We start from the raw sequence: 19,399 nt of genomic DNA, 5'->3' as shown, positions 1-19,399 counted from the left end.
GTGGCCAAAGTATTGGGAGTTTCAGAGTCAGCATCAGTCCTTCCAATGAATATTCAGGACTGATTTCCTTTATGATGGACTGGTTTGATCTCCTTGCAGTCCAAGGGACTCTCAAGAGTCTTCTCTAACACCACAGTTCAAAAGCATCAATTCTTCAGTGCTCAGCTTTCTTTATAGTCCAACTCTCACATCCATACATGACTATTGGAAAAACTATAGCTTTGACTAGACAGAGCTTTGTTGGCAAAGTAATGTCTCTATTTTTTAATATGCTGTCTAGGTTGGTCATAACTTTTCTTCCAAGGAGCAAGCATCTTTTAATTTCATGGCTTCAGTCACCATCTGCAGTGATTTTGGAGCCCCCCAAAATAAAGTCAGCCACTGTTTCCCCATCTATTTGCCATGAAGTGATGGGACTAGATGCCATGATCTTCGTTTTCTGAATGTTGAGCTTTAAGCCAACTTTTCCACTCTCCTCTTTCACTTGCATCAAGAGGCTCTTTAGTTCTTCTTTGCTTTTTGCCATAAGTTTGGTATCATCTGCATATCTGAGGTTATTGATATTTCTCCCAGCAATGTTGATTCTACCCTGTGCTTCATCCAGTCCAGCATTTCTCATGATGTACTCTACATATAAGTTAAATAAGCAGGGTGACAATATACAGCCTTGACATACTCCCGGGACAACTTACCTTGTGCCAATGTTCTCAAAATGCATTTTGTGGGTGAGGGGCCTGGTACCAGTCTCTGAGTTTTGAGACATTCCCTTTCTCTAATTAGCAGCCTGCTAGTAGCTATATAGCGGAACGTGGCCCTGGAATGACTTTGAGGAGATACCCCATGTCCAAGGTCAGAGAAGCCCCAGCAAGACAGTAGGTGCTGGAGCGGCATCTGCATGGCACTGGAACAGCTCTGAGGAGATAACCCACATCCAAGGGCAAAGGAGAAGCCCCAGCAAGATGGCAGGAGGGGTGAAATTGCATTTAGAGTCAAACCCCATACCCGCCAGAGACACTCTGAGGGCTCAAACAAACTTTGTGCACACCAAGACCCAGAGACCCCACAGAGACTGAGACAGAACTATGTTTGAGTGTCTCCTACAGAGGCACGGTGTGGACTGCTACAGGGGCAGGGGCTCTGGGTGCAGTAGACGTGGGTATGGCATAAGCCCTCTTGGAAGAAGGTCGCCATTAACCCCACCATGGGGCCACCAGAACTTACATAGGACTGGGGAAACAGATTCTTGGAGGGCACAAACAAAACCTTGTGTGCACCAGGTCCTAGGAGAAAGGAGCAATGACCCCAGAAGAGACTGACTCAGACTTGCCTGTGAGTGTCCGGGAGGCTCCAGCAGAGGCGTGGGTCAGTGGTGGCCTACTGCAGGGTTGGGGGCACTGAGTGCAGCAGTGCCTACATGGGATCTTTTGAAGGAGGTTGCCATTATCTTCCTTACCTCAACATAGTATGGCCTCAGGTCAGATAACAGGGAGGGAACACAGTCCTGACCATCAATAGGAAATTGGATTAAAGAGTTACTGAGCAGGGCCCCACCCATAAGAACAAGACCCAGTTTCCCCCTTAGTCAGTCTCTCCCATCAGGAAGCTTCCATAAGCCTATTATCCCTCTCCATCAGAGGGGAGACAGAATGAAAACCACAATCACAGAAAACTAACCAATCTGATCACATGGGCCACAGCCTTGTCTAACTCAATGGGGGGGGGGGGGCATGGGATAGTGTAAAAATGCTAAATACTCATCATCAAAAAAGGAAGTCAATATAATATGCTGCTAAGTCGCTTCAGTCGTGTCCGACTCTGTGCGACCCCATAGATGGCAGCCCACCAGGCTCCCGTCCCTGGGATTCTCCAGGCAAGAACACTGGAGTGGGTTCCCATATCCTTCTCCAATGCATGAAAGTGAAAAGTGAAAGTGAAGTCGCTCAGTCGTGTCCGACTCTTAGCAACCCCATGGACTGCACCCCACCAGGCTCCTCCGTCGATGAGATTTTCCAGGCAAGAGTACTGGAGTGGGGTGCCATTGCCTTCTCCCAATATAATATACAAGTATATTATTAAGAACAATGGATAGTAAAGCCAAAAGAAAGTGCTAAGAGAGTTTGAGTAAAGGATTGCAGGATTAGATAAGGTCAGGGAATATTATTTTCTGTTACATGTTTTGCAACTCAACTTGATTTTTAAACTGTATACTTGTACTAATACTTTGATACTTTAAGCTTTGGAAACTATTTTAAGCATGGATAAAGATATCTGTTTCTGAAAACTCTAATTTGGGATCATCTCTCTCAAGGAGACATATTCAGCAGTATTAAGGTTACAAATTATATTTGTAATCATTAGCAAATCACAATTTCTCTGAAAATATTTGTCTAGCCTCCTGATTAGACATTGTAACATGCTATTTCAACAACAATCATCTTAGGAAAACAGTACTTCTAAGTTTCTGATAACATACTGCAATTTTCATTTCATTTTTGTGCTCAAAAGTATACAATTTTATAAAATCAAAGAAGTTTTTAAAATATTTTTCTTTTTGTTGAGAACTCAAAATAAAATGCTATGGATATGTGAAATCGTAAAAGGTGTTCACCCTGAAATAAAACAGTACATTTTGCATTCTATAAATGAAACCTTAAGGTTAAAAGAAAGATATTTCTTTCATATACTCCCTTCACTGGTTCTGAATTTTTAAAAATTTATTCATAAATATTCAATTTTCCTTCTTTGTTTAGGTTTTCAATATTTTGATAATGACACATTTTATACATTATTAAACTCATAACATTAACAGACGGCAATTGTAAAGCAACAGGATTTATAATGGAAAGAGGTGTTTTTGGTTTTTTTTTTGTTTGGTTTTGGTTTTTATTTGGAGCAGGGGGCAGGAATGGTGCAGATGTGACAGACCCAAATTCAAGTCTTAGCTATATAAGCCTGGGCCAGCACCTTCCTTGAGCCTCAGTTTCTTCATCTATAATAATCACCCTACTGGTTCATTATGAGGATTAGAATAGCATATATAAAATTCCAGCAAAGGACAACACATGAAACAGATATTAATAATGACAATTCTCCTTTTCTTATCTTCTCTGTTGTCCAAGAGGCTTAATTTTAAAGAACCTGTAGACTCTGCAGTCTAAGTACCTGAGTTCAAATCTTGGTTCTCCCATTTATTATTAGCCTGCAACCCTTAGGGTAGTTATTTATTCTTCTTAACCTTGGACTCAGCAATTCATGGGCATAATTATTAAAACTCCTCAATGAAGTGGTAACGAAGAAAACATATCCTGCTAGCACAGTGACTGGTACTTAACAAGTTCTCAGAAACTAATAGAATAAAAACAAGAAATTGAAAGATAGTTTCTCTCTGCAGTTCAGTTCAGTTGCTCAGTTGTGTCAGAATCTTTGCGACCCCATGGACTGCAGCACGCCAGGCTTCCCTGTCCATCACCAACTCCCAGAGCTTGTTCAAACTCATGTCCATCGAGTTGGTTATGCCATCCAACCACCTCATCCTCCGTTGTCCCCTTCTCCTCCTGCCTTCAAACTTTCCCTTTTAGTTTAGCAAACTAAAGTAACAAATGACTTGGTCAAGAATAGCACTTCATGAAGTTACATGCGACCTGATTTAATGATCTTCCCATAAAAGACAATTAGAAAATGCCTTCTGTGATATATTTTAATTCATATTTGTGTTACTTGACAGAATACTTACCTTTGTCCACCTATCAGTTTGGTCAAACGGAGTACCACCCCTCTGTGCTCTCTTTCTACCTACAGCTATTTTACTTTCTAATATTATTCAATAAATTGACCAAATTGACAAGTGACTCTTTGCTCATTGAAAAGTTGGTTCTATCAAGTGAGCACTTTTTTTACCCTTTGACAAAGGCACTTGTATTTTTTTTTCACTTTTTGGAGCCAAAGGCATTATTTTCTTCACATTTCAATCACTGGCAATCAGGATATTATGTGGTAAACAGAAAATATTATTTAAATGCTGTTTAATAAATGAATACATTAGGGTATACATGATATCAGAAACTATATCACCATACTACCAGAGCAACTAGCTACCAAACAAAAACAAAACCTTGAACTATTTTCCAAACCTCTCTATTTGAATTAAATGAAATCCCAAGCCCACTACTATGCAAAATTTTGTTTCTTAATGATGTAAATCTAGATGGAACATTTAGCGTATGCTTGCGTTGTTTCAAGAAGTGCAAAGGTAATTCAGTTACAGTTAGCCACCCCCAATAACTCCCACTTAAAATGAAGTCACAAACAAAGTCTTTCTACTATACAAAACTTCCCTTTTACAGAGAGTTTTCTTAAAAATGTAAGTAATTTCACAGACAGAAGATATGAGTAATTTCTTAAAGGTCATATTTCCCCCCAAATTGGTTTTTTCACCCTTACATTCTCATTGTACTCTGTAGAATTTTTTATTCCTTAACACTGAATTTAAGGTTATAATGACTTTAAAGTGATATACTTTTGCTTTCGGGAATCCAATTTTTCACATAAGAATAAGTAACAAGGTAACATTCTTACCTTGATCTTGTGCATGAACAGTACCCCCTGACACACATAGTACAATAAAATGAAGAAGCAGTTTCCTAAAAATAAAGAAAAAATTGGGAAAAACTTAGTTGGACATTTATGATCTGTAAGTTATAAAACCCAAAATAAACTCTAGTGAAGGATTAAGAATGAAGCTATTTTTAATTCACACAGTATTTTAATCCTAGTGCTGATTAAAAGCAAGAGCCCCGAATTCAAGTTTTGGTTCCGTCACTATGTGTCTTGGGCACCCTATTTAATAATCACTCTGTGCCCTAGTGTTTCCATTCATTAAATCCATCTCATAAGGCTTTTTGAAGATTAACTAAAAAGCTTCAAGTACCCAAAACAGTCCCTGGCACAGAGGAAAAACTCAGTAAATGTGAACTAATACAAGTGAAATTATTATAAGTGGTATATATTATGCCAAATCGCCACACATGCAATTTTACACAAAGTAAAATTATTGGCAGATTGGCACAAAATACAACTTACAGTCACTTAACTACAGTTATTATAAATTTATGGGATCAGTTATTTGTTTAAATGTTTTTACATAAGATCTATTTGAAGATTATATTCAAATCACTTGTACTAGATTCATGACTGATTCTAAAAATATAACAACCTGCAGATACAAACAATGACCACTGTGATTAGTGTAATTGTAAACACCATACTCAAACCAACTACAAATCAAACTGTTCATTCATGTTGATTAGTGACATAGAAAACACTTTACAATTTTTTAGCTTAATCAAACTTTTCATAGATTTTGTTGATTAGTCTTCATAATTGGCTTTATCTACCTCCCAGCTGAAAATCAGAGATAATTTCAAAAAGTAATGAGCATGCTGAAAATATTTTATGATCTAGTTTTTCTTGCTAATATAGACTCTGATTCTGTTCAGTCTAACTCAGAGACTCCCCAAATGATATTTCTGAAAATACAGGTCTGCAAAGAGTGACGACAAAGCCCTTTGAAAATCATTTTTAGGTTCCTGCTGTGCTAGCAGTAATCAGTACATTTTCTATTTATCACCAAAGCTATGTTTTTACCTTTGTCAACAAGAATAAGGAACACGTTAATGTGAAAAAGTGAGCCAATATAAAATTATACTATTTATTTATAAGTTGGACACAACTGAGCGACTTCACTTCACTTCAGTATATAAAATGTATACTGTAAAATTATACTATTTGAACAGAACAGTTTTTAATAAGACTTTGATAAAATACTTATAACTATACAAATCAATTTTAAATCATAGAAATTTCAACTGATATGTGCAAATAGTTGAACCATCTATTTTAATGAAGCCTATAATAGTTTCCCATATACGGTGTCATCCATGAGATGTTTCTCAAATGTTAGTATGCCAACATTTTTGGTTTTTTGTGAAAAATCCAGATTCTGGGCCTTCCCAGAGACTTCATAAATTTGAAGTGGATCCTCAGCATGTACACATTTTTAACCAAGTGATCTAATACTGATTGTGTATGTACCAAACTCTGAGAAAAAACAATTTAGAATATTTACTGTTAATAGTTACATTGTACTTAAAATAACCTAATATTAATACTTTGCTTAAATCACATACCTAATTTTATAATATGACACAAGATTTGACCTTAAAAAAAAAAAATTCTTTTCTGCTACTCTAGATCATGGTTTTCAAACAGGAGCATGTAACAGAATCACCTAGAGGGCTTGTTAAAGATTCTGGGCTCCACCCTGAGAGTTTCTGACTCAGTAGGTCGGGGTGGAGCTCAAGAATTTGCAGTTATAACAAGTTCCCAGGCAATGCTGATGCTGCAGATCTGGGGCATCATACCCTGAGGACCACAGTTCTGGAACAGGTGATGCTCAAGAGATGGTGTGAGGCCTACTTGTTTTTCAGCTTCTTACCATAGCTGATTAGTGGACTCACCTGGTGACTTCTAAAAACTACTAATACTTGGGTTCTGCCCTCCCCAACCCCACCCTCAGAGATTCTGACTTTAATTTGTTTTACAGGGATTTTTAAACACTTCCCAGGTGATTCTAGTGAGGAAAGTTGGGGACAGCAGTGTGAAATGAAAATGATTTCCTTGGGTCCTCCAGGATGAATCCTAATGTCATCTAGAATTTGAGTAAAAGAAGGCACTTTTCCTTTCAAATTTGTATTTTCAACTGGCAGCATGTGCATCGGTAAGACTAGAAAATAGCTCAGGATTCCAATCACTGAAGGAGAGTATATCAGAATTATGTTGTTTTAATAGAAAATGGAACATGAAAGGAAGCACTTCTCACCTGCCCAAAGTAATCCAGTTCACTGAGAGTTTAGAAACAACTGAAAAGGCACCTTTCCGTTCCAATACAGCTAAAGTACAACTAGCACTATTCACCAGGCAATTCAGTCAACTCGTGGACTTCCCCAATGACCTCAGGGGAGAAAAATGGAAGACAAGAGTTCTTTCTAGACATGTTAACAAGTCTATTCCTGGTGTGAGGCAGGAAAACCTGAACACATCAAATATCATCCCTTAGCCAGGTGATTTTAGGAGATTATGACAAGTCAGTTGAGCCACACCTTATATAAGTGTACCTACTTACTAACTTGATGACTAACAGAGAGGTAGAGATCAATGATATAGAACAGATTTTCTTTATCTTTTTCTAATTCTGCCCCAAACTTACAGCCAACTGCTGGGCAGCATCCCAGAGGCCTGCAAACCTTATAGGTGCCCAGCCACTAAACTGAGAGCCCAGAAACAGAGAAAGAGACATCAACGGCTTATTGAAAAGGGGTCTTAAGAACCTGAAGGAAAAAAAAAAAAAGTCCTGGAGCAATACCTCCACTGTGCCCAGCAGACTCCAAGCAGGACACAGCCATAACCTTCCAGAGGAAGAGAAGGCTACCATTTATAGGGCAGAACTGCCGTCAGGTTGGCTCATCAGTTACCAGGGAAACCAGGGGCAGGGACAAACAGGTAGGCAGTTACTAATTAAGTCCTACAATTAGGAAGACTCGATAATCATGTGAGTGAAGCAGGAGCTGGTGGAGCAGAAGACATACAGGGAGCAAGAGGATCGCCATCTTGAATGGCCTAACCATACAACTAAGGACGAACAGGAAAAATTTAAGTTCCTCACCAGGTGTTCAAAGTCCTTATCATTCAGCTCCAACCTCCTTTTTCTTTTTCTTTTTTTAAAAGCAATAAATAGGGACCAATTACATCTGACATCCCAAAGCTCCAGCCACACCATGTTTTTCTCTATTCTATGGACAAACTTTGTTAAGTGCCTGAAAAGATCTCAGTCTCCATCTATCAGAATCTTAAGTATCATCAAAGCCTAATATGAACACCTGCTCCATGAATTTTTCCCATCATCCCTAGAGAGGACTGCACCTTTTCCTCCCCTTTGTACTCTTGATGCTTTAATTATAACTTTATTATAGCCCATATGTGCTGTATCTTTTACGATTAATTAGTAATAAATATCTGAGCAAGTAACAGGTCTTCACCTTTTGTCATTTTCTTACATAAAATTGACACAATCGATATGTTAAAACAGGAACAGAATAAACAGCAAGATCTCTCAATGACTGAGGAATTTAGTTCTTCCCTATGAACCTAATTCTTTTAACACTTAGGAAAAGTTAAGTAAAATAGGGGCACTTTTAGTTGGATGTCCAAAGAGAGAAAGAAGAATTAAAAAAAAAAATCTTCTGTGGTAGGGTAAATGGAAGGCTTCTTCTTTTTCATTTTAACTGTTCTTCTCATCTTTGAAGTGGGAAGACAGAGAAGAGATCAAACCTAATTGATATAATCAGCTTGATAAAGAGCCCAACTCTATCAATGAGTAAAATGATGTTTAACGAATCCAAGCTTTCTGGGAAATGCATGAATTCAAGCTTTCTGGGAAACGTCTAGTTAAGTTGCACTTGTTTATTTCTTTGCTTTTGCACTGTCCACCAATGATTTTACACTTATAACACATTTACTTAATAAAGAAAAAATATCACACTTCCACATTAGCAAATGATAAGAGTTCTCAAGTGTAGCAGTGTTTTGTGCTTCTGCTGTTGTGCTGTGCTTATTGTACTAGACATGCTGGAGTCCCTAAGTAAGTTAAAACTAAAACTGTATTAAGTTGTTGCAGAGAAAATAACATGGTTAATAAGAAAATAACAATAGACTAGGAGTCAAAAGATTAGTCCTAGATCTATTTCAAACTCATTGTGTGAGCCTGGGTAGGTTATTTCAAGGTTTTGAGTCTTAGCTGACTCATCTATTATGTGATAACAATATAAATTTTATATTTTAAATTCCAAATATAAAAGCCTAAAATTTGTGTGTATGGTAGACTCCTATTAATATTCTGGCATAGAAGACAAAGATCAAGTTACGCTCTTAGCAAAATGTTCTATAAATCATCATATACAAAGGGCATGTTGTTTAACCACAACTGGGAAAAGGTCCTCTTACCATTCTGGCCAATTCTTTTTTTAATTAAGTAACCTAAAATAGTCTACTAAGTTTGCTAATTTGTTCATATATTTAGTTAACCCTAACAAAGTCTCCCCGGAGAAGGCAATGGCACCCCACTCCAGTACTCTTGCCTGGAGAATCCCATGGGCGGAGGAGCCTGGTAGGCTGCAGTCCATGGAGTTGCTAAGGGTCGGACACGACTGAGCGACTTCACTTTCACTTTTCACTTTCATGCATTGGAGAAGGAAATGGCAACCCACTCCATTGTTCTTGCCTGGAGAATCCCAGGGACAGGGGAGCCTGGTGGGCTGCCGTCTATGGGGTCGCACAGAGTCGGACACAACTGAAGCGACTTAGCAGCAGCAGCAACAAAATCTCCCTTTTTTTTTTTTTTTTTTTTGGTTAGGGTTAAGCAAATAACTCCTGGAGGAGGAAATAACAACCCACTTCAGTAATCTTTCGTGGACTATCCCATGGACAGAGTCTGGTGGGCTAGTCTATGGGGTTGCAAAAGAGTTGGTGGGCTAGTCCATGGGGTTGCAAAAGAGTCAGAGATGACTGAGCAACTCAACAAGAACAGAAAGTCTAGTTAATATATTAAACATGAATATTTTTCAAATATTCAAATCATGCCTGTTTTTATTCACTTTTTTGTACGTCTGGACCAAGTGTCATTAATGTAAAGTAACAGAAGTACATATACATTTAATAAAATCAGACTAATCTGAAAAAAATTAACAATATAGTAGGAGACATTCAATAAATGTTCAGAAAATATAATCCATAATATTAATATTGGAGGATATCTAACAAAATGTGAAATACTCTGTGTGTCTGGTCTGCTAGCCACATTTTCAGTTTGACATAAGTCACAGTCAAAACATAACCAGACACGTGAAGGGTGAAGTCCTAGAGGAGATCAAGCAGGAAATAGATATCCAAAGACCAAACTCAGAATATTTAAGGAATTAATGTCCACCCCCAGGCATCTTCCCTAAATAATTCTTAGAGCTATTCAACTTTCTCTTTATCTGAAGGGTCTAAGTTACTTTAGGGGAATTTCAGGCATCCTTTTGTTTAGGATACTCACGAGACCCCCAGGTTTTATGATATATGTCTTCAAGCTACTGATGCTCATTCCTACACAGGTTCAATTTGTGATAAGGAACTTTTGTAAAAAGTGAATTGGAGATTTTCATTTAAACCAGTTGGAAAAAGTAAACTAATCTGAAAAACACACACTTGTAATATACATCAAGAATTTCAACAATTTCCATCACAGTACATTTACAAGCCAAAAAATTCTCTAAGTCATGACAGCTTTACAGATTTTGCTCTTTACTAGCTGCTAAGATCCAGAAATAGTAAAATTTCTACCCTTTGTTCCCAAAGTAACGGAAAAACAGTTCTTATCCCAGCAGTGGTGATAAAGTTGGATGATTCAGGGAATAAAATATTGTCAGTAACTTACACAAAATGAATTCAACTCAATAAGTACTTGTATACCTAACCTAGTGTGAAACATACTAGAACTTTTGGTTAAATTCCAAACATACTGGCAACTTCTGAAATAGAAAGGAGATAAATGCTTAAGGACTTCAAGTGATCAAAATACCTGGAGTCCATTCAGTAGCAGGGAAGAAATAAACATATATATAGTCTCTCCTTGAAATACCACAGAGATTGTTAAACTGATTACTCCCTGTAAAAGTTTCTGGCACATTCTACTGTTGCACAATTGCACTCATCACACACACTAGCAAAGTAATGCTCAAAATTCTCCAAGTTAGGCTTCAACAGTACATGAACCGAGAACTTCCAGATGTTTAAGCTGGATTTAGAAAAGGAAGAGGAACCAGAAATTAAATTGGAGATAAAATTGCCAGCATCCACTGGATCATTGAAAAAGCAAGAGAATTCCAGAAAAACATCTACTTCTCCTTTATTGACTATGCAAGCCTTTGACTCTGTGGATGACAACAAACTTTGGAAAATTCTTCAAGAGATGGGAATACCAGACCATCTGACCTGCCACCTGAGACATCTGCATGCAGGTCAAGAAGCAACAGTTAGAACTGGACATGGAACAATGGACTGGTTCCAAATTGGGAAAGGAGTACATCAAGGCTGTATACTGTCACCCTGCTTATTTAACTTATATGCAGAGTGAAAAGTGAAAGTCACTCAGTCATGTCTGACTCTTTGCAGACTATACAGTCCATGGAATTCTCCAGGCCAGAATACTGGAGTGGGTAGCCTTTTGCTTCTCCAGGGGATCTTCCCAACACAGGGATCAAATCCAGGTCTCCCTCATTGCAGGCAAATTCTTTACCAGCTGAGCCACAGAGTACATCATGTGAAATGCTGGGCTCCAAGAAGTGCAAGCTGGAAACAAGATTGCCAGGAGAAATAATAACCTCAACAATGCATATGATACCACCCTTATGGCAGAAAGCAAAGAGGAGCTAAAGAGCCTCTTGATGAAAGTGAAAGAGAAGATTGAAAAAGCTGGCTTAAAACTCAACATCCAAAAAACTAAGATCATAGCATCCAATCCCATCACTTCATGCAAACAGATGGGGAAACAATGGAAACCATGACAGACATTTTTTCTTGGGCTCCAAAATCACTGCAGATGGTGACTGCAGCCATGAAATTAAAAGATGCTTGCTCCTTGGAAGAAAAGCTATGACAAACATATACAGCATATTAAAAAGCAGAGACATTACTTTGCCAACAAATGTCCATGTAGTCAGAGCTATGATTTTTCCAGTAGTCATGAACAGATGTGACAGTTGGACCTTAAAGAAAGCTAAGCACCGAAGAATTGATGCTTTTGAACTGTGGTGTTGGAGAAGACTCTTGAGAGTCCCTTGGACTGCAAGGAGATCAAATCAGTCCATCCTAAGGGAAATCAGTCCTGAATATTCATTTGAAAGACTGATGCTGAAGCTGAAGCTCCAATACTTTGGCCACCTGATGCAAAGTACTGACTTACTGGTAAAGACCCCAGTGCTGGGCAAAACTGAAGGCAGGTGGTGAAGGGGATGACAGAGGATGAGATGGTTGAATGGCATCACTGACTTGATGGACACGAGTTTCAGCAAGCTCTGGGAGTTGGTGATTGACAGGGAAACCTGGCATGCTGCAGTCCATGGGGTTGCAAAGAGTTGGACAGGACTGAGTGACTGAATTGAACTGACACTACTGTTAAGTAAAAGATTTTTAAATGAATGAATGCATCAAATCTTCAGTCAATGAGATTATCAAGCTGTCTGGAGTTTTAACCGATATATAACTCCTCTGACATTTTCCACCTGCACAGTGAACACAAGATCAACAAGTCAGGTCATCTAACCTACATTTATTTAGCTAAGGAAGTAAAGAGTTTTCATGATCTAGTCTCTGTTTCTCTCTCCAGATCCTGCTCCAACCACTCTGCCCCTAGAATGTGTGTTCCAACCAACTTCATTTCTTCTGGGCCCTCAAATGCACCATGCTGTCTCACCTCTGAGCCTTTTACTGTTCTGTCTGTAAAGTTCCATGCCTTTTCCACTTATGTCTCAGTCTAGATTTCATTTCCTCTGGTTAGCCTTTCCTTCCAGTACTATGCCTCCCTATCTTCCCCAACTAACAAGACAGTTAGATGTCCTTCTGTATATATCCTTATGTCATATTTTTGCTGGTTTCATTGTTTATACTTGCTTGTTTCATTTTTCATTTACTATATTAACTGGGCACACTGGAAGGCAGAAATTGTGCTTCAGTCTTATTCAATCATTGTATCCCTTATGCCTAGAATCATGCTAGACACATAGTGAACTCAGTGAACATTTGCTGAATAAATCAGTAAATGAATGATAAGTGAATGAATGACGGAACGTTAGCCTTTTATGAGAATGAAAATGAAATCATCTTCACTTCTCACTCAGAATTACAAATTCTAAAATAAGTCAGAATTGCAAAGCATGGCAAGAAAACTAGTACGGGTATTCTAGTTCCTATAATATGATTTATCATTCTCCTGTAGCTTCAGTTTATCAAGCACAATGTATAAATAACACTCAAAATTACTTTCTATAAATTACAATTCCTCTTCCTAAGACATCCATTTGTTTTAAACATTTATTTGAACACAAAGATAATGAGGCAACTTTAAAAATAGAATTTCATGCAAGCTAGGAAATAGACCTTTATATCCCAAACTTTGTTTACACTTTTGTTTACAGAAATCAATGTACCTATCATTCTTAGTTTTAATTTTTTTCATTAATTCTACAAATTCACATTAAGAATGTGAATGTGAATCAAAATAAAAGCAGCTCTCTGAAATAAAATGTCTGTAAGGATCTAGTTTTAAAACTGTAAATATTTCTGGGTGACTAATCAGAATTGTGATTTTTTAAAAAAAACCACCCCTGCTCTTACAAAACATCACCACAAAAGGATGGCGGAAAATTAAAACGTCAGGGGTTACATTAGGCACTCTAAGGTTTAATTCAGTGGCCTGACATTATCATCAGCTAATCAGCTGCTTGTCCCTAAGTCCCTATTCCTATGAGGTTGGTAGCATTTATTTCAAACGGAAGAACTCTGAATTCTTTACGGAAACTGGATTTTTTTCAAGAAACAATTTTCTCAGCTCAATTGGTAACTACGTTTCCCCACTCTACATGTGTGTGGCTGAAGCTGTGAGAGGTTGCAATCTGATGTAATCTTGAATTACCCTCAATTTTCTGCAGTTCACCCTCACTGGGAACTATCATGGAACAAACTTGATATCACAGGAGTCTGCAAGGCCCCTTGCTGGAGGCTGCTTGGAGAACAGGAGAGAGGAGGACCTTCACACAGGATCCTCTACCCATCTGATGCCTCTCCAGGAAGATTCTTTTCCCCAATTACTCATAGTCTAACTTTTCCTCAGAAGTTCCTTGGTGTAATTCATTCTGTTTGGTTTCTCTGCGTCCCTCCCCCCAATCATCTGGACCCAATTTACAAACCCCAAACTGCACAAGAATGTATGCAGGACCTTTTCTGGGAGCGTCTGGAAGGGAAGTGTAAACCAGACAAGACAGGGGCTAAGAGCTGAAGATCTCCTTTAATCTGCGAGGTTGGTCACAACTGCCAAGGGGAATGTTAGTCAGCAACGTGGGCTTCGTGTAGGGGCCAAGGGAAAGCCCTGGGGGTGGGAGCTGGCAGGGAGGGCAAGAAGGGCACATGGATGGAGGGGAACAGGGAGGGCAAGGAGGGCAATGGATGGAGGGGGACGCTGGAGCTGCGGAACAGGAAGTGGAGGACCTCATCCAATCTCTCAGGGTGGCTCTGGAGCCTCAGAGACCCAAGTCTGATTCTACCATTCCACTCACCCTAGTCCAGCGGCCCTCAGGATCCCCTGCACTCCCTACCCTGCTTTCCAAGGCAGGTCCATGCAAGGTGCTTTCACCGAGAGAAGTGGTGAGAAACCTGTCTGGAAAACTGATGAGACCTGCGCGTGAGCAGCTCTGGGTCCAGGAGCCCGCCGGGACTAACCTCTTCTCCGACCCTGGAGAAGAAGTGTCAGGAATCCCGCCCTCCCCCTTGCCCCAGGGGGGCCGGGCACACCCCTGCATGGACGCACGTGGTGGCTGAGGTTTTGAGCTTTCCCGCTCACTGATTCATTCTGCAGCGGGCGCGTGGGTATGTGCGTCCTTGTTAGTGGGGAAGCCGGCTGCCCGCCCAGGCTTCCAGAGGTCGAAGGAGAGAGTGCGCGAGCCCTAGCCAGGCTCGGCTGCCAGCGGCTGGGAAGCACATGTTCATACAAACACTGCCACAAGGCGGTCTTTCTCTGCACTCCGCCTCCGCCTGCCCTTAGCTGGCACCCTCGGTCCTGCCCCCCCTGCCCTCCTCCTTCCTACTCTCCCGCTTCGCAGCCTAGTAGCAGAGAACGACCACAGCCGCCTTCGTCCCTCCTGGCCCTGAGGCCAAAACCAAACTTCTATAACCCACTGACATCTTCCAGGAAGGGCCAGGACAGCCAGCCAAGGCCACGCGCCCCCTACCCTTCATCCACGCTCTTCTCCCACTGAGGCAGTGGGAGCCGGTACAATGCCCAAAAAGCAGATGAAGTGCCAGGGAGGGCCGGTGAGATCACTCCCTGGGAGCAGCAGCCCCGTGGGCCCCCCGCCCTCCGCACCGGGGTCCAGCCCCTTCCCCAGTGACACTCCAGTGAGCAGGGGGCAGCCTGGGCCCCAGATGGGCAGCACGTTTGTTGGCCTCCTAATGACTAGAGACCAACTGCCTCTGTGTCTCATGATTCCAGGAGCTCCCTGATGTCCGAGGTTCTGTGGGCACCCTCTCCCCCATTCGGCAACTCTGCCGCATGGTTCAGGCTCCGCACACAGAGCCCAGGGGGACCTCGAGCACCCCAGCAGTTCCCAGGCTGGATGCCCAAGGAGCACCGAGGGGAAACAAAACCTCAGCCAGGGCCCTGAGCGAGGAGAACGGAAGGAGGATGCGAGGGCAACGGGAGCTGGAGCCCGGGCGGGCGTCAGAGTCCAGCTCCGGGGCTGCAAGAGCCGCTACCACCGGCCTCGGGAAGTGAGCCAGCGAGCTGTTCCTCCCGAGCCGCAGGATCTCTTTAGCATAAACTGTCTGAGAGACCCGCTGGCAGGAGGCTTCCTTTCTAGCAGGGTATTTTACAAATTGAGGAGACAAGGGGAGGATGCTGCGGCTGTTCGCCGGCTCCCAACTTCAAAAAAAAAAAAGTGCCAAGTAGCTAGGGCGCAAATCTCCAACTGGCTCAGCGGATCCAGGGGGTGGGGAGAGCTGCCGGTCTAACCCCTGCCCCGCGGGTGGGCTACTTACGATTTTGCCGTGTGGGAGACCTGTCCACGCCTTGTCCTGTGGGCTCCTAAATGCATTTGTATGCATTTGTCCTTACAGCGGGGCGCTAACGGAAAACAGAAGCCAACTCCGAACTGCTAAGTGTGCAGGTACTGTCCATGAAAAATGGAAAAAAAAAAAAAAGCACATGAAAACGATGCTCTAAAACCTCAACAATAACCAAAAAGGGGAGGGACAAATGGAAGAAGAGCAGAGAAATAGCACCGGGCGGGTAGACTGCTAGGCTGCCCAGGGCCCCAGCTCGGGGTAGCGGACAGGCCCGGGGTGGGTGGCGGGGAGCGCTCCCCTGGGAGGGCGGGCAAGGAGGTACACCTCACTGGCGGGCTGCGGGACGCCGGCAGCAGCGGGAGCTCGGCTGCGAGCGCAGCCCTCGAGTTCACTTGCGGTTCAAAGGCGACTCCGTGACTCCAGTGGAGTCCTCCGCTTTGGGCCTGGGAGGAGAAAGGAGTGGGGGGAGGGCAGGAGATGAAGTGGGGGAGGAAGTCCTTGGAAACAACCCGCGCTGGAACATTTGTCAGACAAGTACACACACCCACTTCGGAAATCTCGTCCGTGCGAGCTGGCCGGTGGCAACTGCAGGCGCTCGGCGTGGACTGCCGCCGGCTGCTTCCCCTGGAAGAAGAGGAGCCCAGCAAATCCGGCCGGTGTTAAATTTCACCGCTCCCTGACTTGCAATGACATCATCAAACACAGTGCACACCTCCCCCTCCACCCCGCAACCTTCCCCCTACCACGCGCCTAGCTGGGGCGCCCCAGTCCGCAAGCCCCCGGGCCCTGGGGCGAGCTCGCAGCCACCCGGCACCGCCCAGACACTCCCGCTTCCCACGCATTCCCGGGGCTTGTAGGTGACTAGTATCCTTCCTCCCAAGCATCCGTGTGCCATTTCCTTTTTCAGCAGTCCCCAATTTGATGTTTTCTCCCGTTTGATGTTTTCTCTCTTGCTGTCTCCCATCCCCCCTTCTCTGTCCTCTTCATACACACGTTCTAAAATCACGTGTAACTCAGCAGAGTCCTTCACTCTCCTCCAATTCTCTTGCCTTTTTTTTGTTTTTGCAGCTATGCCTGTGGCCTAAATCATATTATAAACTAACCGCAAATGTTCTCATTAATTCCTTTTCTCACCTTCACTCTTTCAATCGGTCCGCCGTATTACTTTCTACTGATTTTTCTTTCCTGTAATCCACTTTTCTGCCTTCTGCCCTTCTCTCCTATACAATCATGGACTAATGGTCTGCAGTTATACATGTAAAGCACAAGAACACACCACTGCCTTACCAATTTGAATACCTTCTCCAAGGTTTGTGACAAGTTTCTTTTTTGACCTAAGTCCCATTCTCTCAACACCTTTTTTCATAGAAATCTACTTCCAAGATTTGCTCCACCACCCCCCAAAAAAAAAATTAAGTTCTGATTTATCTTCCTCATTAATAAGACTGGAAATTCCAGGAGGCCAGGGATCTATTATCTCACTCATGATTGTATTTTCAGCATCCCAAATACTATTTGGTATGTCTGTTTAATGAATGACTGCTGTATACAGTGAATATGATATCTTGGAGAAATGATGTTGTCTATTCTGTACACCATCCTAATGAAGCTAATGACCCTTCCACAAAGGCATCTCACATTACACACACATTACAAAGGCTTGGTGCTGCTGCTGCTAAGTCACTTCAGTCGTGTCCGACTCTGTGTGACCCCACAGATGGCAGCCCACCAGGCTCCCCCGTCCCTGGGATTCTCCAGGCAAGAACACTGGAGTGGGTTGCATTTCCTTCTCCAATGCATGAAAGTGAAAAGTGAAAGTGAAGTTGCTCAGTCGTGTCCGACTCTTAGAGACCTCATGGACTGTAGCCTACCAGGCTCCTCCGTCCTTGGGATTTTCCAGGCAAGAGTACTGGAGTGGGGTGCCATTGCCTTCTCCATACAAAGGCTTAGGTGACCATATTAATGATGGAAACGATTGATGTGGCCTTTGGAAATTGGGAGAGTTTTTCCTTTAAGAACATAGAGTTTAATCCATCCTCCTCAACTTTTTCAACTTTTTATTTTGAAATTTTAGATTTACATAAAAGTTGGTTAAAAAGTAAAGAGAATTCCTATATAACCTTTATCTGACTTCCTCTAATGTTAATATCTTACATAACAGTGTAAATTATCAAAACCAGGAAATTAACACCAATACAATACAACTAATCTATAGATCTCACTCAAATTTTGTCAATTTTCCCAAATGTTCTTTGTTTTGTCCAAGATCTAACCCAGGAGAGTTTAGTTAGTTAATTAAGTAATTAATCAAATCATACAGTGGAAGTGACAAATAGATTCAAGGGATTAGATCTGATAGACATAGTGCCTGAAGAGCTATGGACTGAGGTTGTAACTTTGCACAGGAGATGGTGATAAAAACCATACCCAAAAAAAGAAATGTAAAAAAGCAAAATGGTTGCCTGAGGAGGCATTACAAATAGCTGAGAAAAGAAGAGAAGCAAAGGCAAAGGAGAAAAAGAAACATACGCCCATCTGACTGCAGAGTTTCAAAAAGTAACAAGGAGAGATAAAGCCTTCCTCAGTGAACAATGCAAAGAAATAGAGGAAAACACCAGACTAGAGATCTCTTCAAGAAAATTAGAGATACCAAGAGAACATTTCTTGAAAAGATGAGCACAATAAAGGACAGAAATGGTGTGGACATAACAGAAGCAGAAGATATTAAGAAGTGGCAAGAATACACAGAAGAAATATACAAAAAAAGATCTTCATGACTCAGATAACCACCATGGTGTCATCACTTACCTGGAGCCAGACATCTTGGAGTGTGAAGGCAAGTGGGCCTTAGGAAGCATCACTATGAACAAAGCCCGTGGAGGTGATGGAATTCCAGCTAAGCTATTTCAAAGTCTAAGGGATGATGCTGTAAAAGTGCTCCACTCAAAATGCCAGCAAATTTGGAAAACTCAGCAGTGGTCACAGGACTGGGAAACCTCAGTTTTCATTCCAATCCCAAAGAAGGGCAATGCCAAAGAATGTTCAAACTACCCCACAATTGTACTCATTTCACATATATCACACCCTAACAAAGTAATGCTCAACATTCTCCAAGCTAGACTTCAACAGTAAATGAACCGAGAACTCCCAGATGTTCAAGCTGCATTTAGAAAAGGCAGAGGAACCAGAGATCAAATTGTCAGCATCCCTTAGATCATAGAAAAAGCAAAAGAAATTTCCAGAAAAACATCTGCTTCATTGACTACACTAAAACCCTTGACTGTGTGGACCACAAAAGACTATGGAAAATTCTTCAAGAGATGGGAATACCAGACCACCTTACCTGCCTCCTGAGAAACCTGTTTGCAGGTCAAGAAGTAACAGATAGAACCAGACATGGAACGATGGACTGGTTCCAAATTGAGAAAGGCGTATGTCAAGGCTGTATATTGTCACCCAACTTATTTAA

The 19,399-nt window shown here is 41.6% G+C and overlaps 1 protein-coding gene across 3 annotated transcripts in view; it reads right to left on the bottom strand.

Moving 5' to 3' along the window:
• COL24A1 (collagen type XXIV alpha 1 chain) overlaps positions 1 to 17,035 on the bottom strand; it is a 392,387-nt gene extending 375,352 nt beyond the window's left edge. Inside the window, exons 1-3 of one of the 3 annotated variants that reach the window (XM_024990097.2) lie at positions 16,255 to 17,035; positions 15,904 to 16,034; positions 4,576 to 4,640 (exon numbers count right to left, since the gene is read on the bottom strand). In XM_024990097.2, coding sequence (XP_024845865.1) covers positions 4,576 to 4,640; positions 15,904 to 15,959 — 121 coding nt within the window. In that variant the 5' untranslated portion in view covers positions 15,960 to 16,034; positions 16,255 to 17,035. The remainder of the gene's footprint in view (positions 1 to 4,575; positions 4,641 to 15,903; positions 16,035 to 16,254) is intronic. The other 2 variants (XM_024990098.2, XM_024990099.2) reach the window with 2 other exon arrangements.
• Between the last annotated feature and the right edge of the window lie 2,364 nt (positions 17,036 to 19,399).

The sequence above is a fragment of the Bos taurus genome, chromosome 3 (assembly GCF_002263795.3).
Source record: "Bos taurus isolate L1 Dominette 01449 registration number 42190680 breed Hereford chromosome 3, ARS-UCD2.0, whole genome shotgun sequence".
NCBI lineage: Eukaryota > Metazoa > Chordata > Mammalia > Artiodactyla > Bovidae > Bos > Bos taurus.
The sequence above is the reverse complement of the archived record's forward strand: the minus strand, read 5'-3'. Positions and strand labels throughout refer to the sequence as shown.